Raw genomic sequence first — 13,298 nt, forward strand, 5'->3', positions numbered from 1 at the left:
ACGAACAATGAATCATGGAACACTTCATCTAGAACTAATGATGTAATGTATGGGGATTAACATAAGAATAAAAAAAAAAAAAAAAAAAAAAAAGCAAGGTTGGAGAGGGTTGATCCATAAGCAGTAGTCATGGGCGATGAAGCTGGGCCACCAAGGCCTTCAGACCCGACCCTGGGCAGGAGGGAGCAAAAGAAGCCATCTAGGGCGCCTGGGTGGCTCAGTTGGTTGATCGGCTGCCTTTGGCTCAGGTCATGGTCCCGGGGTCCTGGGATCGAGTCCCGCATCGGGCTCACTGCTCCGCGGGGAGCCTGCTTCCCCCTCTCCCTCTGCCTGCCTCTCTGTCTCCTTGTGCTCTCTATCTCTCTGTCAAATAAATAAATAAAATCTGTTAAAAAAAAAAGAAGCCATCTAAGCAGGAGAGTAACATGGTCAGATGAATCTTCTAGAAAGAATCCCTCTGATAATAGACCCCAATGCAAAGAAAACCTGGAGGCAGAGAAGCCAGTGAGGAACTATTTTGGATGGTCTTACCCAGGGCCTCGGGGCCCAGGTAGCTCTGCTGGGCAGCCTAAGAGTCTCCCCCAATCGCACAGGTGTCGAGAATGTGGAAAGCACAGCTGCAGCAGCCCTTGCCTCTGCAGGGAGCTTGGAGATGGGTTGTGAACCAGAGCACGATCCAAATTCCAGGCCCAACCCAAAGTTTGTGGGTCCTGGTGCAGGAATGCAAATGGAGGCTCATCTGCCGTATGTCTGCATATTTAACAGTTATGAATCAAGCTAACAAGTGGGACAAATAAAATCTATCCCATGGCCCTTTGTGAAATAGCCCTTCATAATGACATGAAAGAGCAGATTTGAATTTATAATGCTTGGATTCTTCAGAGTTCTATGCAGGAACAAGGTGGCATGAGGGGAGCTGGCTCAGCCCACAGCCCAGCTCTCTTCTCCCTCATCCCCAACTCTGCCCCACACTGTGAGGACTCTTTCATGCAAGACATGGACACTCCAGCCTGAACATCCAAGCTGGCCCCCCGCACCTCAAACAGGAGTGTCCCTTGGTACTCTTCCTGCCTAAGGTGCACACATAGTGGGCCCCATCTTCCAGGGGAAAGCCCACGTGGTCCCTGGAAGCAAGCACAAGTGTTCTCTGGGCAGGGAATTCCAGGCTCCAGCTGCTCAAATCATGGTCTTGGAAGGAGAGGAGGGCACCGTCTCCAAATGGATATATCCCACTTGCCCCCATTGACTCCTAACCCCATGGGGAAGGACATAATCAGAGGATGCCCAGAGTAGGACCAGGATCAGAGGAAGAGATGTCTCTCTTCCCAGAGTCTAAGAGCAGAAATAATGAACTGAGAACAAATTATCTCCATGGATCAGAGTGAACCCCTTCTATCCGTCTCTATGTCACGCACCATGCTTTACAGAGCACTCCTGGTATCTGACCTCACTGCAGAGAACACAGTTCAGGGGTGAACAACCGTGTTGGATGAATGGGGCCCAGAGAATAGGATTTGAGATAACAAAGCAAGGAAGACACCCAGGTCCTCTAGATTCTTGATCAGAATTCTCGAATATTCCCCATGGGGAATAGCTGGAAGGCACACAGCACACATATTCCTTAAATACTTGAAGAAATCAATGAGCAATAATAGCAACAGCTAACATTTATAGGGCTCACAATGTACTGGGCACTGTGAGCTCCATTATCTCCTCTCCCGCTTCCCACAATCCTGAGATAGATTCTAGGGTTCCAACCTCACAGCTGGGAAGCTGAAGCGTGGAGGGGGATATAAGCAGAGTCTGACAGTGGTGAGTGGAAGAGCTGGGGTGACAGAATGATAAAATCCATGAAAGAAAGGAAGAACTGAAGAGTGAACAAACTCATTTATAAGTGGGTAAGTTCATGTGCTTTATCTTTTTTTAGCACTTGGAAATCTTCTGATCTTTGGGGCTGTGGGGCCTCCAGCATCAAAAGGCATCTCAACCAACTTCCGTAGAAACCCAAGGATTTGGGCTCTACTCGGTCTCTGTCCACCCCCAGCCTTTTCACCCCCAAGATGGAGCAACTCTCCCACCCAGCGGTTCTCCCCCGCTCTTGGTACCAGCTGTGCCTTTAAGTCTTTTGGCTTCCCCGGATGTGCTCCTCAACCCACTCCAATAGACTTTCCTGCAGCTGGTAGATGAGGAACTGTCTTCAAGACTGTAACTATCATCCCATTGCTGTGGCCAAGCCCCAGCAATGTCTCTCTGCTACCTCTTAACCCCCATCCTGCCATCAGCCACCCCTCCCGCCCTCAATACATTTGGAGCATCATTCCTTATGATTGACGGACACAAGAAACAGATTTGTGAGTTTTAATGGAATGTGGGAGCTAAGGAACCTGAAACAAAGCCATTTCTATCCATAATGTCTACTGCCAGGTCTGGATCTGGTCTTTTGTTTTACTGGTTTGGGCGTGTGAGGAACGGTCCAGGGTTCCATTCTTTCAACTGTCATTGGCTGGACTGTTAAGTAACGACTAGGGACACAGCACCGTTTACGATTTGCGCAGCGTATGACACTATCTTCATCATTTTTGCACACCAACCGGCATTTTCCATCCATCCAACACTCTGCTGTTGGGCACAGGAACAACCATTAAGCAGATGTTAGTATCCCTCAAGTGGCGAGACAAGAAGAGGCAGAGGAGGAACAGGGCAAGGGGGAAAGGGAGACGGTTGAGTAACTAACAGTGAACCCAGTCCCAGGAAAGGGAGAAGTGATTTTGAGAGGGGAGGGAATTGAGACAGTTGTTCCAGATTTGGGAACTCCAAGGCTTTTAGGAAAGCCTTTTTCAGGCATCCCACCCTCTGTCTTCCCATCCCCCAACCTGCTACTCCTAACTTTGGGATCAGTTGATGCCAAAGAAGATCTCCCCTAATGGAGCTTGGGAATGATGGGGAAAGGACAATAAACTTCACCTGTGATATTAGGGGTTGGAGGAGATTCACCCTCATTTCAAAAGACCCAGCTCCTAATCAATAGCCTGGTCCTAACTTAAGCTCACCTGGGTCCAGCCACAACCCAATCTCCAATCCTCCTTAACCATATTCCCCCAATTCAAACTCAGAACCCAGTCCAATCTTAAGTAGAACTCCCAGCCCTACCCAACTCAATGCCCCTTGAGCCTGAACTCTAAGCCAAACCCAAATTTAATCAAGTCACCAACCTCAATCCTAAGCTGCAGTCATCAGACACCCTGCACTATTCAGTACCAACTCTCAGTTCCAGCCCAAGCTCCAGTCTACCCCCAGCACCACCTCCACTCAACCCAAAATCCCATCCGCTCCCCAACCTGCCCCAAACCATCAGGGGAGCCCAGCACCTTACCTCCAGCTCATCCTAATCTTCCCCCTACCACTCCAACCCCAAAGTGTTTCTCCCCATCACAGCTCACCCTCAGCCTCTAATCTTAATGCCCCAAAGCCCCCAACAGGTTCCCAATCTGCACCCAACCCTGTCACCCATATACCTTCTCCCAAGATCCCACCAGAACACCACCCTGCCCTTAAGTGTCAGGTGCTCCAAAGAGCTACCATCCCACGACCTTGGCAAAAAAGAATCAGAGATGTGGATGTGAGCTGATCCTGGGGAAACCTCCCAAAGCCCCATCAAAGGAGGAAAAGTTTTGTGCTGCCCACAGTGGAGGGGAGAGGAAAGCAAGAAGTTCATGACCAAGATCCCAGACACTTGAGAGAGACCCAAGTTACCTGAGAGCACTGGATCCATGGCCAGAAGGATGACAAGAAAGAGGAAAAGAAACTTCATGGCTGCCAGGTCACAGGAGAAGGAGGTGGCCTTGCAGCAGGGGAGGGAAATAGAGTTCTCTGCAGCGGGGATGAGCCTCACTTTTATTGGCAGGGTTGTGGGCAGTGAATTCTAGCAGGAGAGGATTTATATGAGATCAGCCAGGCCAAAGGACAGTGTGTAGCAGATGTAGCCAAGCACAAGATGAGAGTGTGGGAAACTGGCCAGCACCCATGCCAACAGTGGGTTTCCTTCCTGCTGAGGAGACAGTCAGATGAAAGCCCATTGGCCTCTCAAGACCCACAAGAGAACTAATTAATTAATACACAAATACATATTGGGGGGCACCTGGGTGGCTCAGTTGGTTAAGCATCTGCTTTTGGCTCAGGTCTTGATCTTGGGGTCCTGGGTTCCAGCCCTATGTCAAGTCCTGAGGTCGGTGGGGCTCCCTGCTCAGCCAGAAGTCTGCTTCTCCCTCTCCCTCTGCCCCTCCCGATCCCCCCACTCCCACTCTTGCTCTCTCTCTCATAAATAAATTTAAATTATATTTTTAAAAATACACGAATATCTATTAAAAAATACTTATTCTCAACTTTCTAACAGAAGGATACATGGGCATGTCTTTCTGAACCTTGAACTTGCCAGTCTAGTTCCCAGTTCAGGGCTTTAGCATTTGCTATTTGTTCTTCCTGTAAAGTTCTTCCTGCAGACCTTCCAGGGCCGGCTCCTGTTTATCATTCAGTCTCATCTCGAATGTCATCTCCTGGATCGGCTTTTCCTGGTCACCCTAGATGAGGGTACTCCCACCTACAGTCACTCCATGTCATTATAACTTGATTCATGACCTGCTTAGATTTATCTGCTCTTTTCAACTTTATTTTACATGGTTAATCTTTGTGTCTTCCCCCATTAGAATGTCAGAAATTTGCCTTGTAACCCCACTGCCCATAACATCACCTGGATTAGGATATTAATTCAACTGTTTGAACAGACATTCTCCCCAAACAAAGATTCCAAAAGATAGACATTGATTTCTTTCTTATGGACAAATCCGGTCAAGCAGCTTCCTGATTCGGCAGGGAGCAAGATTGCCCCCAGCTTGGCACTCTGCCATCCTGCCCAGGCAGCTTTGTCTGATGACCCAAGAGGGCTGTCCCAGTTCCTGCCAGAGAAGAGAAAGAGGGAAATGAAGTGCACGCCTTTCCCTTTAAGGGACGCCACTCAGAATCTGCACACACCTCTTCCACTTCAGCGCATTGGCCAGAACTTATTCAGATGGCCACACCTAGCTGCAGGGTAGGCTGGAAAGGTTTTCTTTATTCTGGGCAACCATGGCTAGCTAAAATGCAGGGGTAGTCTTACTAAGAAGAAGGGAAGGAAGGGTATTGGGGAAGAGCTAACAACCTCTGACACACCCAGCACATCACAGGAACTTAATAAATACCTATGGTCTGAATAAATAACATACACTGAGAAAGTGACCTGGGAGAAGTGATCTAATGGGGTAGTAACCCAAGTCCTTCCAGAGTGTAGAGAAAGCACATGGACTGTGTCCCTTCGGTCCAGGATCTCAAGAAGCTGAATAAGGATTGGGCTTCTGGCAGCACTTCAGAAACTATGAAAGGAGAAGAGAGAAGAGAATTCTAGAATCCTAGAATACCAGGAATGGAGCATGGGTTTTGATTTCACACAGATTTGAATTTGAGTGTTGGCCCTGACTTTTGATACCTGTTGACCCCGAGCGAGGTAAATTTCCTGAGCATCCTATGATAAAATACAGATCAGAACTATCTCTGATTTAATTAAATGGGATGGATAACTTTTGTAAATTGCTTAGCAAAGTACCTGACACATAGTAGGTGTTGAATAATTATTTATTATTATTATTGTTGTTTTTCATTATCATTATTATCGTCATCCTCATACTTATCTTTTTTATTACCATCAGAAGGGGCAATCATAAACCTCCAACTCACATCTAACAAAACTGAGGCTTAGTCAGAGGACATGAACTGCTCCGGGGCTTCCTGGGTGGGGAGAAGAACGGACGAGAGAAAGCCGATTTCCGCAGAGGGAAGTCAGGAGAATGGTCAGCACACGGCTGTGGTTGTGAATGTTTGAAACAGAAGGGGAGACCCGGAGGGACATGAGGCAGCCACCACGTGTGGGGGGCGGGGAGCTTCAATGCCATGCTCAGGGCTGGGGAAGCCGTCCTGTGAGCCATGGGGAATAGTAAGATCTTTTAGAGAGGACTGTGGGGGCATGGTCAGATTTTTTTTTTTTTAGCCTAGAAAAATCACTCTGGCAGTCCAGACTGAAGATAATTGCCAAGGCAGAGGCAAGCAAGGGAAGGCTAGCAAGGAGGCTCTTTCTCCTCCAGGGAGAAATCATCACATGGCCTGCATTGTCGCCGGCAGAGCACAAACAGAAAGGGGGTAAAAGGAGAAAATATTCAGCAAGGGCAGTGGAGATCCCAGGCGTTCTATCTGGTCCAGAGCTGGGAACGGAGCTGCTTGGATGTCCTTGAGGATGTCATCCAGCGTCTGCAGGACTTGGCACGGGACCGGACAGCAGAGCAGGATGTTGGCAAGCCTGGGTTCTGAAGTTCGTCTGCTACCTGTAGTACCTTAGAAAATGTTATCAACTCTGAACCTGGTTCTTTGGCTGTACAATGGGGTAATAATCATACTGACTTCGTAGGGTTATTAAGGAGGACCAGATGAGCGAATCCACAGAAAGTATTTAGTGAGGACATAACACACCTGACACTTCCTGCCTGCAGTAGAAAGATCTGCTTTGTGGGCGCCTGGGTGGCTCAGTTGGTTAGGCGACTGCCTTCGGCTCAGGTCATGGTCCTGGAGTCCCGGGATCGAGTCCCCGCATCGGGCTCCCTGCTCAGCAGGGAGTCTGCTTCTCCCTCTGACCCTCCCCCCTCTCATGCTCTCTCTATCTCATTCTCTCTCTCAAATAAATAAATAAAATCTTTATAAAAAAAAGATCTGCTTTATTATTGTAACAGACCAGAAGTTCTTTCCGGGGATTCCAGGCCCCGCCTTGCGACAGTTCTTTGCAATATTTCATAAGCCCCTTTATGAATCCTTGTAGACAGAGATTGCCAGGAAGCATGGGATGATTCAGAGAAACAGCCTTGACTGAGATAAGGAGAAACAGAAAAAGATGGGTTAATTGCTATAGCGCATCTCTAGTTGGGGATCTGAGATTATATTTGCCTTACATTGTGTTTATATGTACTTGTGTGTATGTGTAAATTTGTGCATAGCTGTGTATGCTCACATTTTGTGCATTTTATGTATATTTTGTGTGCCCGGGTTATTTGTGGGTACTTTGTATATGTGAGTACTTGAATATTTATGTGTGAGTATGTTTATACTTGCATGTCATTTGTGTGTAGACTTGTAATCGGGTGGGTGTGTGTTTGTATGTTCTTTTTTTTTTTTTAAAGATTTTATTTATTTATTTGAGAGAGAGAATGAGAGACAGAGAGCATGAGAGGGAGGAGGGTCAGAGGGAGAAGCAGACTCCCCGCCGAGCAGGGAGCCTGATGCGGGACTCGATCCCGGGACTCCAGGATCATGACCTGAGCCGAAGGCAGTCGCTTAACCAACTGAGCCACCCAGGCGCCCTGTTTGTATGTTCTTGAGTACATGTGCACATGTGTATTTGTTCTCAGACCATCAAGTGCCAGGGCCTAGAGTTCTGTCCAGTTCAGCCCCACGGTGCCCCTCGAGCCCTTACGTGCTCTGACTCCGGAGCATGACAGTTGCCTGGTGATTTTCTGTTAAGCCAGGAGACCGGGCCAAGGCTAAGGGCAGTGGGCAGCAGGGGGCACGGGTTGCCAACGTGGCCAGTGTGGGAGAAGCCACCATGGGAGAAGAGACCAGGAGATAGGGAAAGAGGCAGACCTTGGTCAGAGAGCCAACTTGGCCCCTGGGAACTGTGTGGCATCTCCCGGATCCTGCCAAGACCAGAACAGACCATAGCTTCAGCCTTGGTAATGCCTCCCACACGGTACAGCCCGGCCTGGCCAGTTCTCTAAGACCTGCACCCCCCACCCCCTGAAATCTGCACAGTTGCATTTTTCAGCTCCTGAAAGGCTGCCCATGCCCTGCAGCCTGAATCCCATGGTGCAGAGGGGGAGGCAAGTGCTAGCGATCGAGTTCCCAGCAGGTCCCACACAGGCCACGTACTTTTACTCTATCTCAGCGAACCCTCCCTCTAACCTGTGAGGTTAATAATATGACAAGAAGGGGGACCCCCTGGGTGGCTCAGTCTGTTAAGTATCTAACTTCAGCTCAGGTCATGATCTCGGAGTCCTGGGATCGAGCCCTGAGTCAGGCTCCCAGCTCAGTGGGGACTCTGCTGGCCCCTCTCCCCTCCTTCTGCCCCTCCCCCTGCTTCTGCTCTTTGTCTCTCAAATAAATAAATAAAATCTTTAAAAAATATATGACAAGAAGGTGGAAGAAACGAACACCATAAAATCACAGCCTTCGGGGTGCCTGGGTGGCTCAGTCGTTAAGCGTCTGCCTTCGGCTCAGGTCATGATCCCAGGGTCCTGGGATCGAGCCCCGCATCGGGCTCCCTCCTCCGCGGGAAGCCTGCTTCTCCCTCTCCCACTCCCCCTGCTTGTGTTCCCTCTCTCGCTGTGTCTCTCTCTGTCAAATAAATAAATAAAATCTTTAAAAAAAAAAAAATCACAGCCTTCGACAGACTTCTTTGACTTGCACGTACTCACGTCTTCTCCTCGCCTTCCCAGTGAGGCAGGAAAAGTATCCAGATGAGGGGCTTTGGCTTGAGAGAGGCAATATGAGGCCAAGTTTGCATGCAAGTGTGGCGAGGCTATGATAGAGGGGCTGGCAGCTGGAGATGCCGCTACACCACTATGTCCCCGACTGCGTCCTGCTTCAAGCAATGTGCCATGACATGGTGCTGGTGAGAGGGTTGCTTCTGAGAGTCGTTAACACGTTAATAGCCACACACCAGTCATGAAGGCGCCACCACGCTCAAGCCTCAGCCAATGCTTTCTTTATTTATGTGCGTTTTAAATTCAGCTCCAAGATGCCACTTACAAAGTTGGGGAGATGCCCAATGTCAGTGACTGTTGGGGTCTTCTGCCTTCCTCCTCTTGATCCTACTAGGACCCCATGATTCTGGGAAATGAGGAGGAACCTGCTCCTTACTTCATGATGACGATCTCTAGTTCTCTTGCTCTTCATGCTCGGGCTACTGCTGATGAATTCCACCAGCCATTCATCGGGCAGCTCTGGGCATTGGAGAATTGTTGCTCACCAGGGCCCTCCCCGCTGACCACAGGCCCAGCCATGGAGGCTTGTGCTGTGTCTCCCAGGACCACAGCCATCACAGTGGCTGTCTCCATGCTGGCGGTCCCATCCAAGGACTTAGCACCTCGGGGCGCTTTATCAAACAGCCTGGGAACCAAACCCCCATCTCTTCTCCCTGTTGTGCGGAGATTCAACACCGCCAAACGCCAGGCCACTCCTCTCCTGAACTTGAAGCTGAAATCTCCATCCCACGCCTCCTGAGATAATCCTGTCTAACTGCATTCCTTGTGCCTGGGTCTCTCTGACAAAGATTGGGGGGTGAGAGTTGTCTTCAGGGCAGCCCCTGAAACTTGTTCTATCTCTCTCACACACACACACACATACATTTTTTTTTCAGTTCCCCAGTGGCAAAGGAAGGCCAGGATTTAGAATACAAAGTCCTGGCTCTCCTTCCAATAACTGGGCAGAAAGAAAATGATCTTTTCACTCTCTATGCCTGCTCAAGTAACCTGGGGGTGGGGTGGGGCGGGAATTATCCGGTGTGAGAAAGAAGAGGAAAGACACCAAGGAGGGACTGAGCCAAGAGAGCAGAGCGTAATAGTAGGGTTTGTACAACGGCATTGCCAAGGAAGACTCAAGGGGCCATGATGGCGGACCTGATACGAGAAGGGAAGAGGAGGGCCTCCGGAGTCTTAACGGGAATCAAATGTGTGCTAGCCTCTGTGCTGGACATTTCCTACCTGTTATTTCATTTAATCTTACAACAGCCTTGTGCCTCTGGTGGGATGAATCCTCACTTTAGAGATGAGAAGATAAAACAGAGAAGGTTAAATGCCTTGCCTAGCATCATGCGGCGGATATATGGTCAAGGATTTGAATCCAGACCTTCTGATTCTGAATCCAGTGTTCTTCCTTTGACACTTTCATTAAGACTTAGACACTGAGGCTGGAAGTTACAGCAGAGGGGTGCGCTGGGGATGACGGAGGCAAGCCATACGGCTAAGGCCAGTTTTAGCGTTCTCATATGAAGGGACTGGAGAGGGAGTAGGTGATGGGAAGATACCCATTGTCTCAGTTCAGGATCAGTCCTGGAAAAAGACTAGCCCACAATTCAATATCATGTGGCCCCAACTGGGAGGAAAGGAAAGAGATGGAGCAGGAACCCACATGGGGCCTGATACCAGCTCTCTCTGCAGGTTGAAGAAAATGATGAGACACGATCCTGGAGTCCCTAACAGGGTAGATTTGCAGGTCTTATCCAGGGAGGGTTGCAGCCTTTTGGAGTGAAAGTAGAGAAAAAGAAGCAGCCTGTATCTCAAGAGCCTAAAGCTACAGTGTCTAATATGATAACCACTACCCACACTTAGCTATCTAAACATAAGTATAGATTACATTAAATTAAATTAAATACTCAGTTCCCCAGTTACACTAGCCACGTTTCTTTTTCTTTTTCTTTTCTATCCTCATGGAGCTTAATGTCTTTTCAGGGGAAAAGATATTAATAAAAATCACATAATATGTATTTATGGAATGATTTAAAAAACAAATGATCTGCATCTGCATTGTTGTCCCCTGCTGACTTTATACATATATACACACCTTCAGAAAACTGATGTTTTGTTTTCCATTTCAGGGGATGTCTTTCTTTTTTCATCCCACAATATGTCTTGCGGAGTTAGGTATGTTTACATCATCTTTTTTAGGTGAGACATAGTCGTCATTAGCATGGATACTTCATTTTCCTACTGATGGACATTTAGAATGCTTTTGGGTTTTGCTTTTGCATTACAAACAAGGATGCAACAGGTCACTCTGTGCACTTATTCACTAGCCGCATTTCGAAGGCTCAATAACCACCTGTGGCTGGTAGTTACCATATTGGACAACACAGAGACGGGACATTCCATCACTGCAGAAAGTTCTATTGGCAGTGCTGGTCTAGAAAACAAGAATCAAATGGATGGAACGAACATTCTTCATTTATATCATCTGGGACGAGCTATGGGCCAGCAGGCTAGGGGCGTCTGCAAAACAGATTATTACGACCTACTGGTCCATCCCGTTCTCCCTAATCTGCACACACACTTTCCTTTGTTATTGATTTGTAAGTATAATGAGGCCGAACTGCCAGACGCAAATGGTACAGCCAAGAATGATTTAATAGAACTGTGGGCTCTAATGATGTTGGACTCAACGTTGGGCTAGAGGGGTCAGACTATACAGCTTACCCCAGGCTTCCAGGTGCACTTAAGGATCAAGTTTTGATTTTTTTTTTAAGATTTTATTTATTTATTTGAGAGAGAGAATGAGATAGAGAGAGAGAGCATGAGAGGGAGGAGGGTCAGAGGGAGAAGCAGACTCCCTGCTGAGCAGGGAGCCCGATGCGGGACTCGATCCCAGGACTCCAGGATCATGACCTGAGCCGAAGGCAGTTGCTTAACCAACTGAGCCACCCAGGCGCCCCAAGGATCAAGTTTTGACAGGTACATTCTTGGGGTTTACACAACACTTAGCTTCATCTGTGCATAATATATGGAATACTTCATTCTGTTCACACGTTGTTTTGCACCTTCCCAACTTACCCCAGCAATACATGGCTGCAATCAAAAGGGAAGGAGAGAACAAAAAAAAAGGAGAAGGCAGGGTCAGTCTTGAAATAAAGCAGAGGGCTGGGGGAAGGGGGAGGTCAAAGTCCAGCAGAGAAGCCAGTAGTAAGGGAAACAGGACATATATGGGGAAGAAGCCCTTACAAGGCATCCTCCAGATTTAGGAGAGATGATGGGCCATTATCCTTTCTTCTCCCATTTGTGTCCTCAGTCACAATCCCAAAGTCCTCCCCACTCCGTGGCCTGGGACCTATTATTGGGCAGCTTCCCCTCCCTGGCCAGCTCCTTTGGGGGAGACAGGCAGTCCCCCTCTCTCCATGGTTTCGTCTCCCCCATAGTATAGTGTAACCAGGTGTCCCGTATCAGCTCCCTTTCCCCTTTGCCCTCAGTACCCTCTCTGACCATATCAATGAAACGGGACAGGAATCTGAAATAAATCCATCTGGACATCTTCTAGGGCATCGGTAAAATTCCCAAGAATGTCCTACTCCCTTCTCCACAACATCCTAGGCCGTTTTGCTGGTCTTAACCAGCCAAGATAATCAGGAACAGCTGCTCTGCAGAACCTACAAGCTAAAGTAGCCCGGATAAACTGAGGTTGCCTGAGAATGGAATCGGAATCCTCAGAGGGGCACCTGGGTGGCTCAGTCGGTCAAGCATCTGCCTTCAGCTCAGGTCATGATCCCAGGGTCCTGGGATCGAGTCCTGCATCGGGCTCCCTGCTCAGCGGGGAGGCTGCTTCTCCCTCTCCCTCAGCCTGCTACTCTCCCTGCTTGTGCTTTTTCCTTCTCTCTCTCTCTGATAAATAAATAAAATATTTTAAAAAAGAATCCTCAATCAGAAATTCAGGAACCATTTTCATGGAGGCAACAATAGATCAAAATTCAAATCCTCCCCCACACTGTTTTTGGAAAAGTACCTATTTTTACTGTCTTCCACATCCAAATCTCTCTCTTGCACATGCCCTCTGCCCAGATCATCATGTTCCACTTTTCCAGAGCGAGCCGGAGATCAGAGTGTCAAGTAATGGCACTGGCAAGATCAGTTGGAACCAGACAACTCAAATTTTCCCTTGGCTACAGAGATCATCCAAAGGCCTCTGTGGAGCCTGCCATTCTCCTAGCCCAGGCTGTCAGAGACCCTAGAATTCCCTGAACATGACCCACTGCCCCTTAGGAGAGATCCTGTTTACCTTGGGTGACCTGGACCAGGAGCAGGGTAATAGTCAAAACCACGAGAATGAGCTTCATGGACGCTGGGGGCTCAGGGGGAGATTAGGAGGCTTGGAGGCTTCTGGGCTGGCAAGACAGGAAGAGGGCTCCATTCTGGGCAGTCCAGACTGGTATTTATTGCCCCGAGGAGCATGGCGGACTCATGATCAGTGAACCAGAAAGGGAACAGTCATTGAAGATTGGACAGACGGGCAAGTAGTCAACCACACTGGTGGATTGGCCACTGACTACACCACCTACCTTGTCTGCAACTTCCAGAGGAGGCCAGGATAAGGGGGGAAGAGACATTAACAAAAAGAGGACACAGCCTTGCCTTTGAGGAAGTTTATAATACAACTGGGGAGCCGAGAAGGGGGAAAATGTTTTTACT

The 13,298-nt window shown here is 48.5% G+C and overlaps 2 protein-coding genes across 2 annotated transcripts in view; both read right to left on the minus strand.

The window, feature by feature from the left end:
• DEFB119 (defensin beta 119) overlaps nucleotides 1–4,044 on the minus strand; it is a 12,371-nt gene extending 8,327 nt beyond the window's left edge. Inside the window, exon 1 of the mRNA XM_006727511.2 lies at nucleotides 3,754–4,044. Coding sequence (XP_006727574.1) covers nucleotides 3,754–3,811 — 58 coding nt within the window. The 5' untranslated portion in view covers nucleotides 3,812–4,044. The remainder of the gene's footprint in view (nucleotides 1–3,753) is intronic.
• A 7,403-nt stretch (nucleotides 4,045–11,447) lies between these two features.
• Nucleotides 11,448–12,946, minus strand: DEFB121 (defensin beta 121). The gene is made up of 2 exons (XM_006727544.2): nucleotides 12,889–12,946; nucleotides 11,448–11,687 (listed from the first exon to the last, which is right to left on the minus strand). Exons 1-2 carry the CDS (start codon nucleotides 12,944–12,946, stop codon nucleotides 11,560–11,562), a joined length of 186 nt encoding a protein of 61 aa, XP_006727607.1. The 3' UTR covers nucleotides 11,448–11,559.
• Between the last annotated feature and the right edge of the window lie 352 nt (nucleotides 12,947–13,298).

This window comes from Leptonychotes weddellii, chromosome 10 (assembly GCF_054177405.1).
Source record: "Leptonychotes weddellii isolate Sample4059 chromosome 10, ASM5417740v2, whole genome shotgun sequence".
In the NCBI taxonomy this organism is placed as follows: domain Eukaryota; kingdom Metazoa; phylum Chordata; class Mammalia; order Carnivora; family Phocidae; genus Leptonychotes; species Leptonychotes weddellii.

Excerpts from the sequence above, each read along its gene's own strand:
- DEFB121 (XM_006727544.2), bottom strand. The coding sequence starts at position 12,946 with ATGAAGCTCATTCTCGTGGTTTTGACTATTACCCTGCTCCTGGTCCAG. Across the intron at positions 11,688-12,888 it reads CCTGGTCCAGGTCACCCAAG|CCATGTATTGCTGGGGTAAG; the intron begins GTAAACAGGATC and ends TTTTGATTGCAG.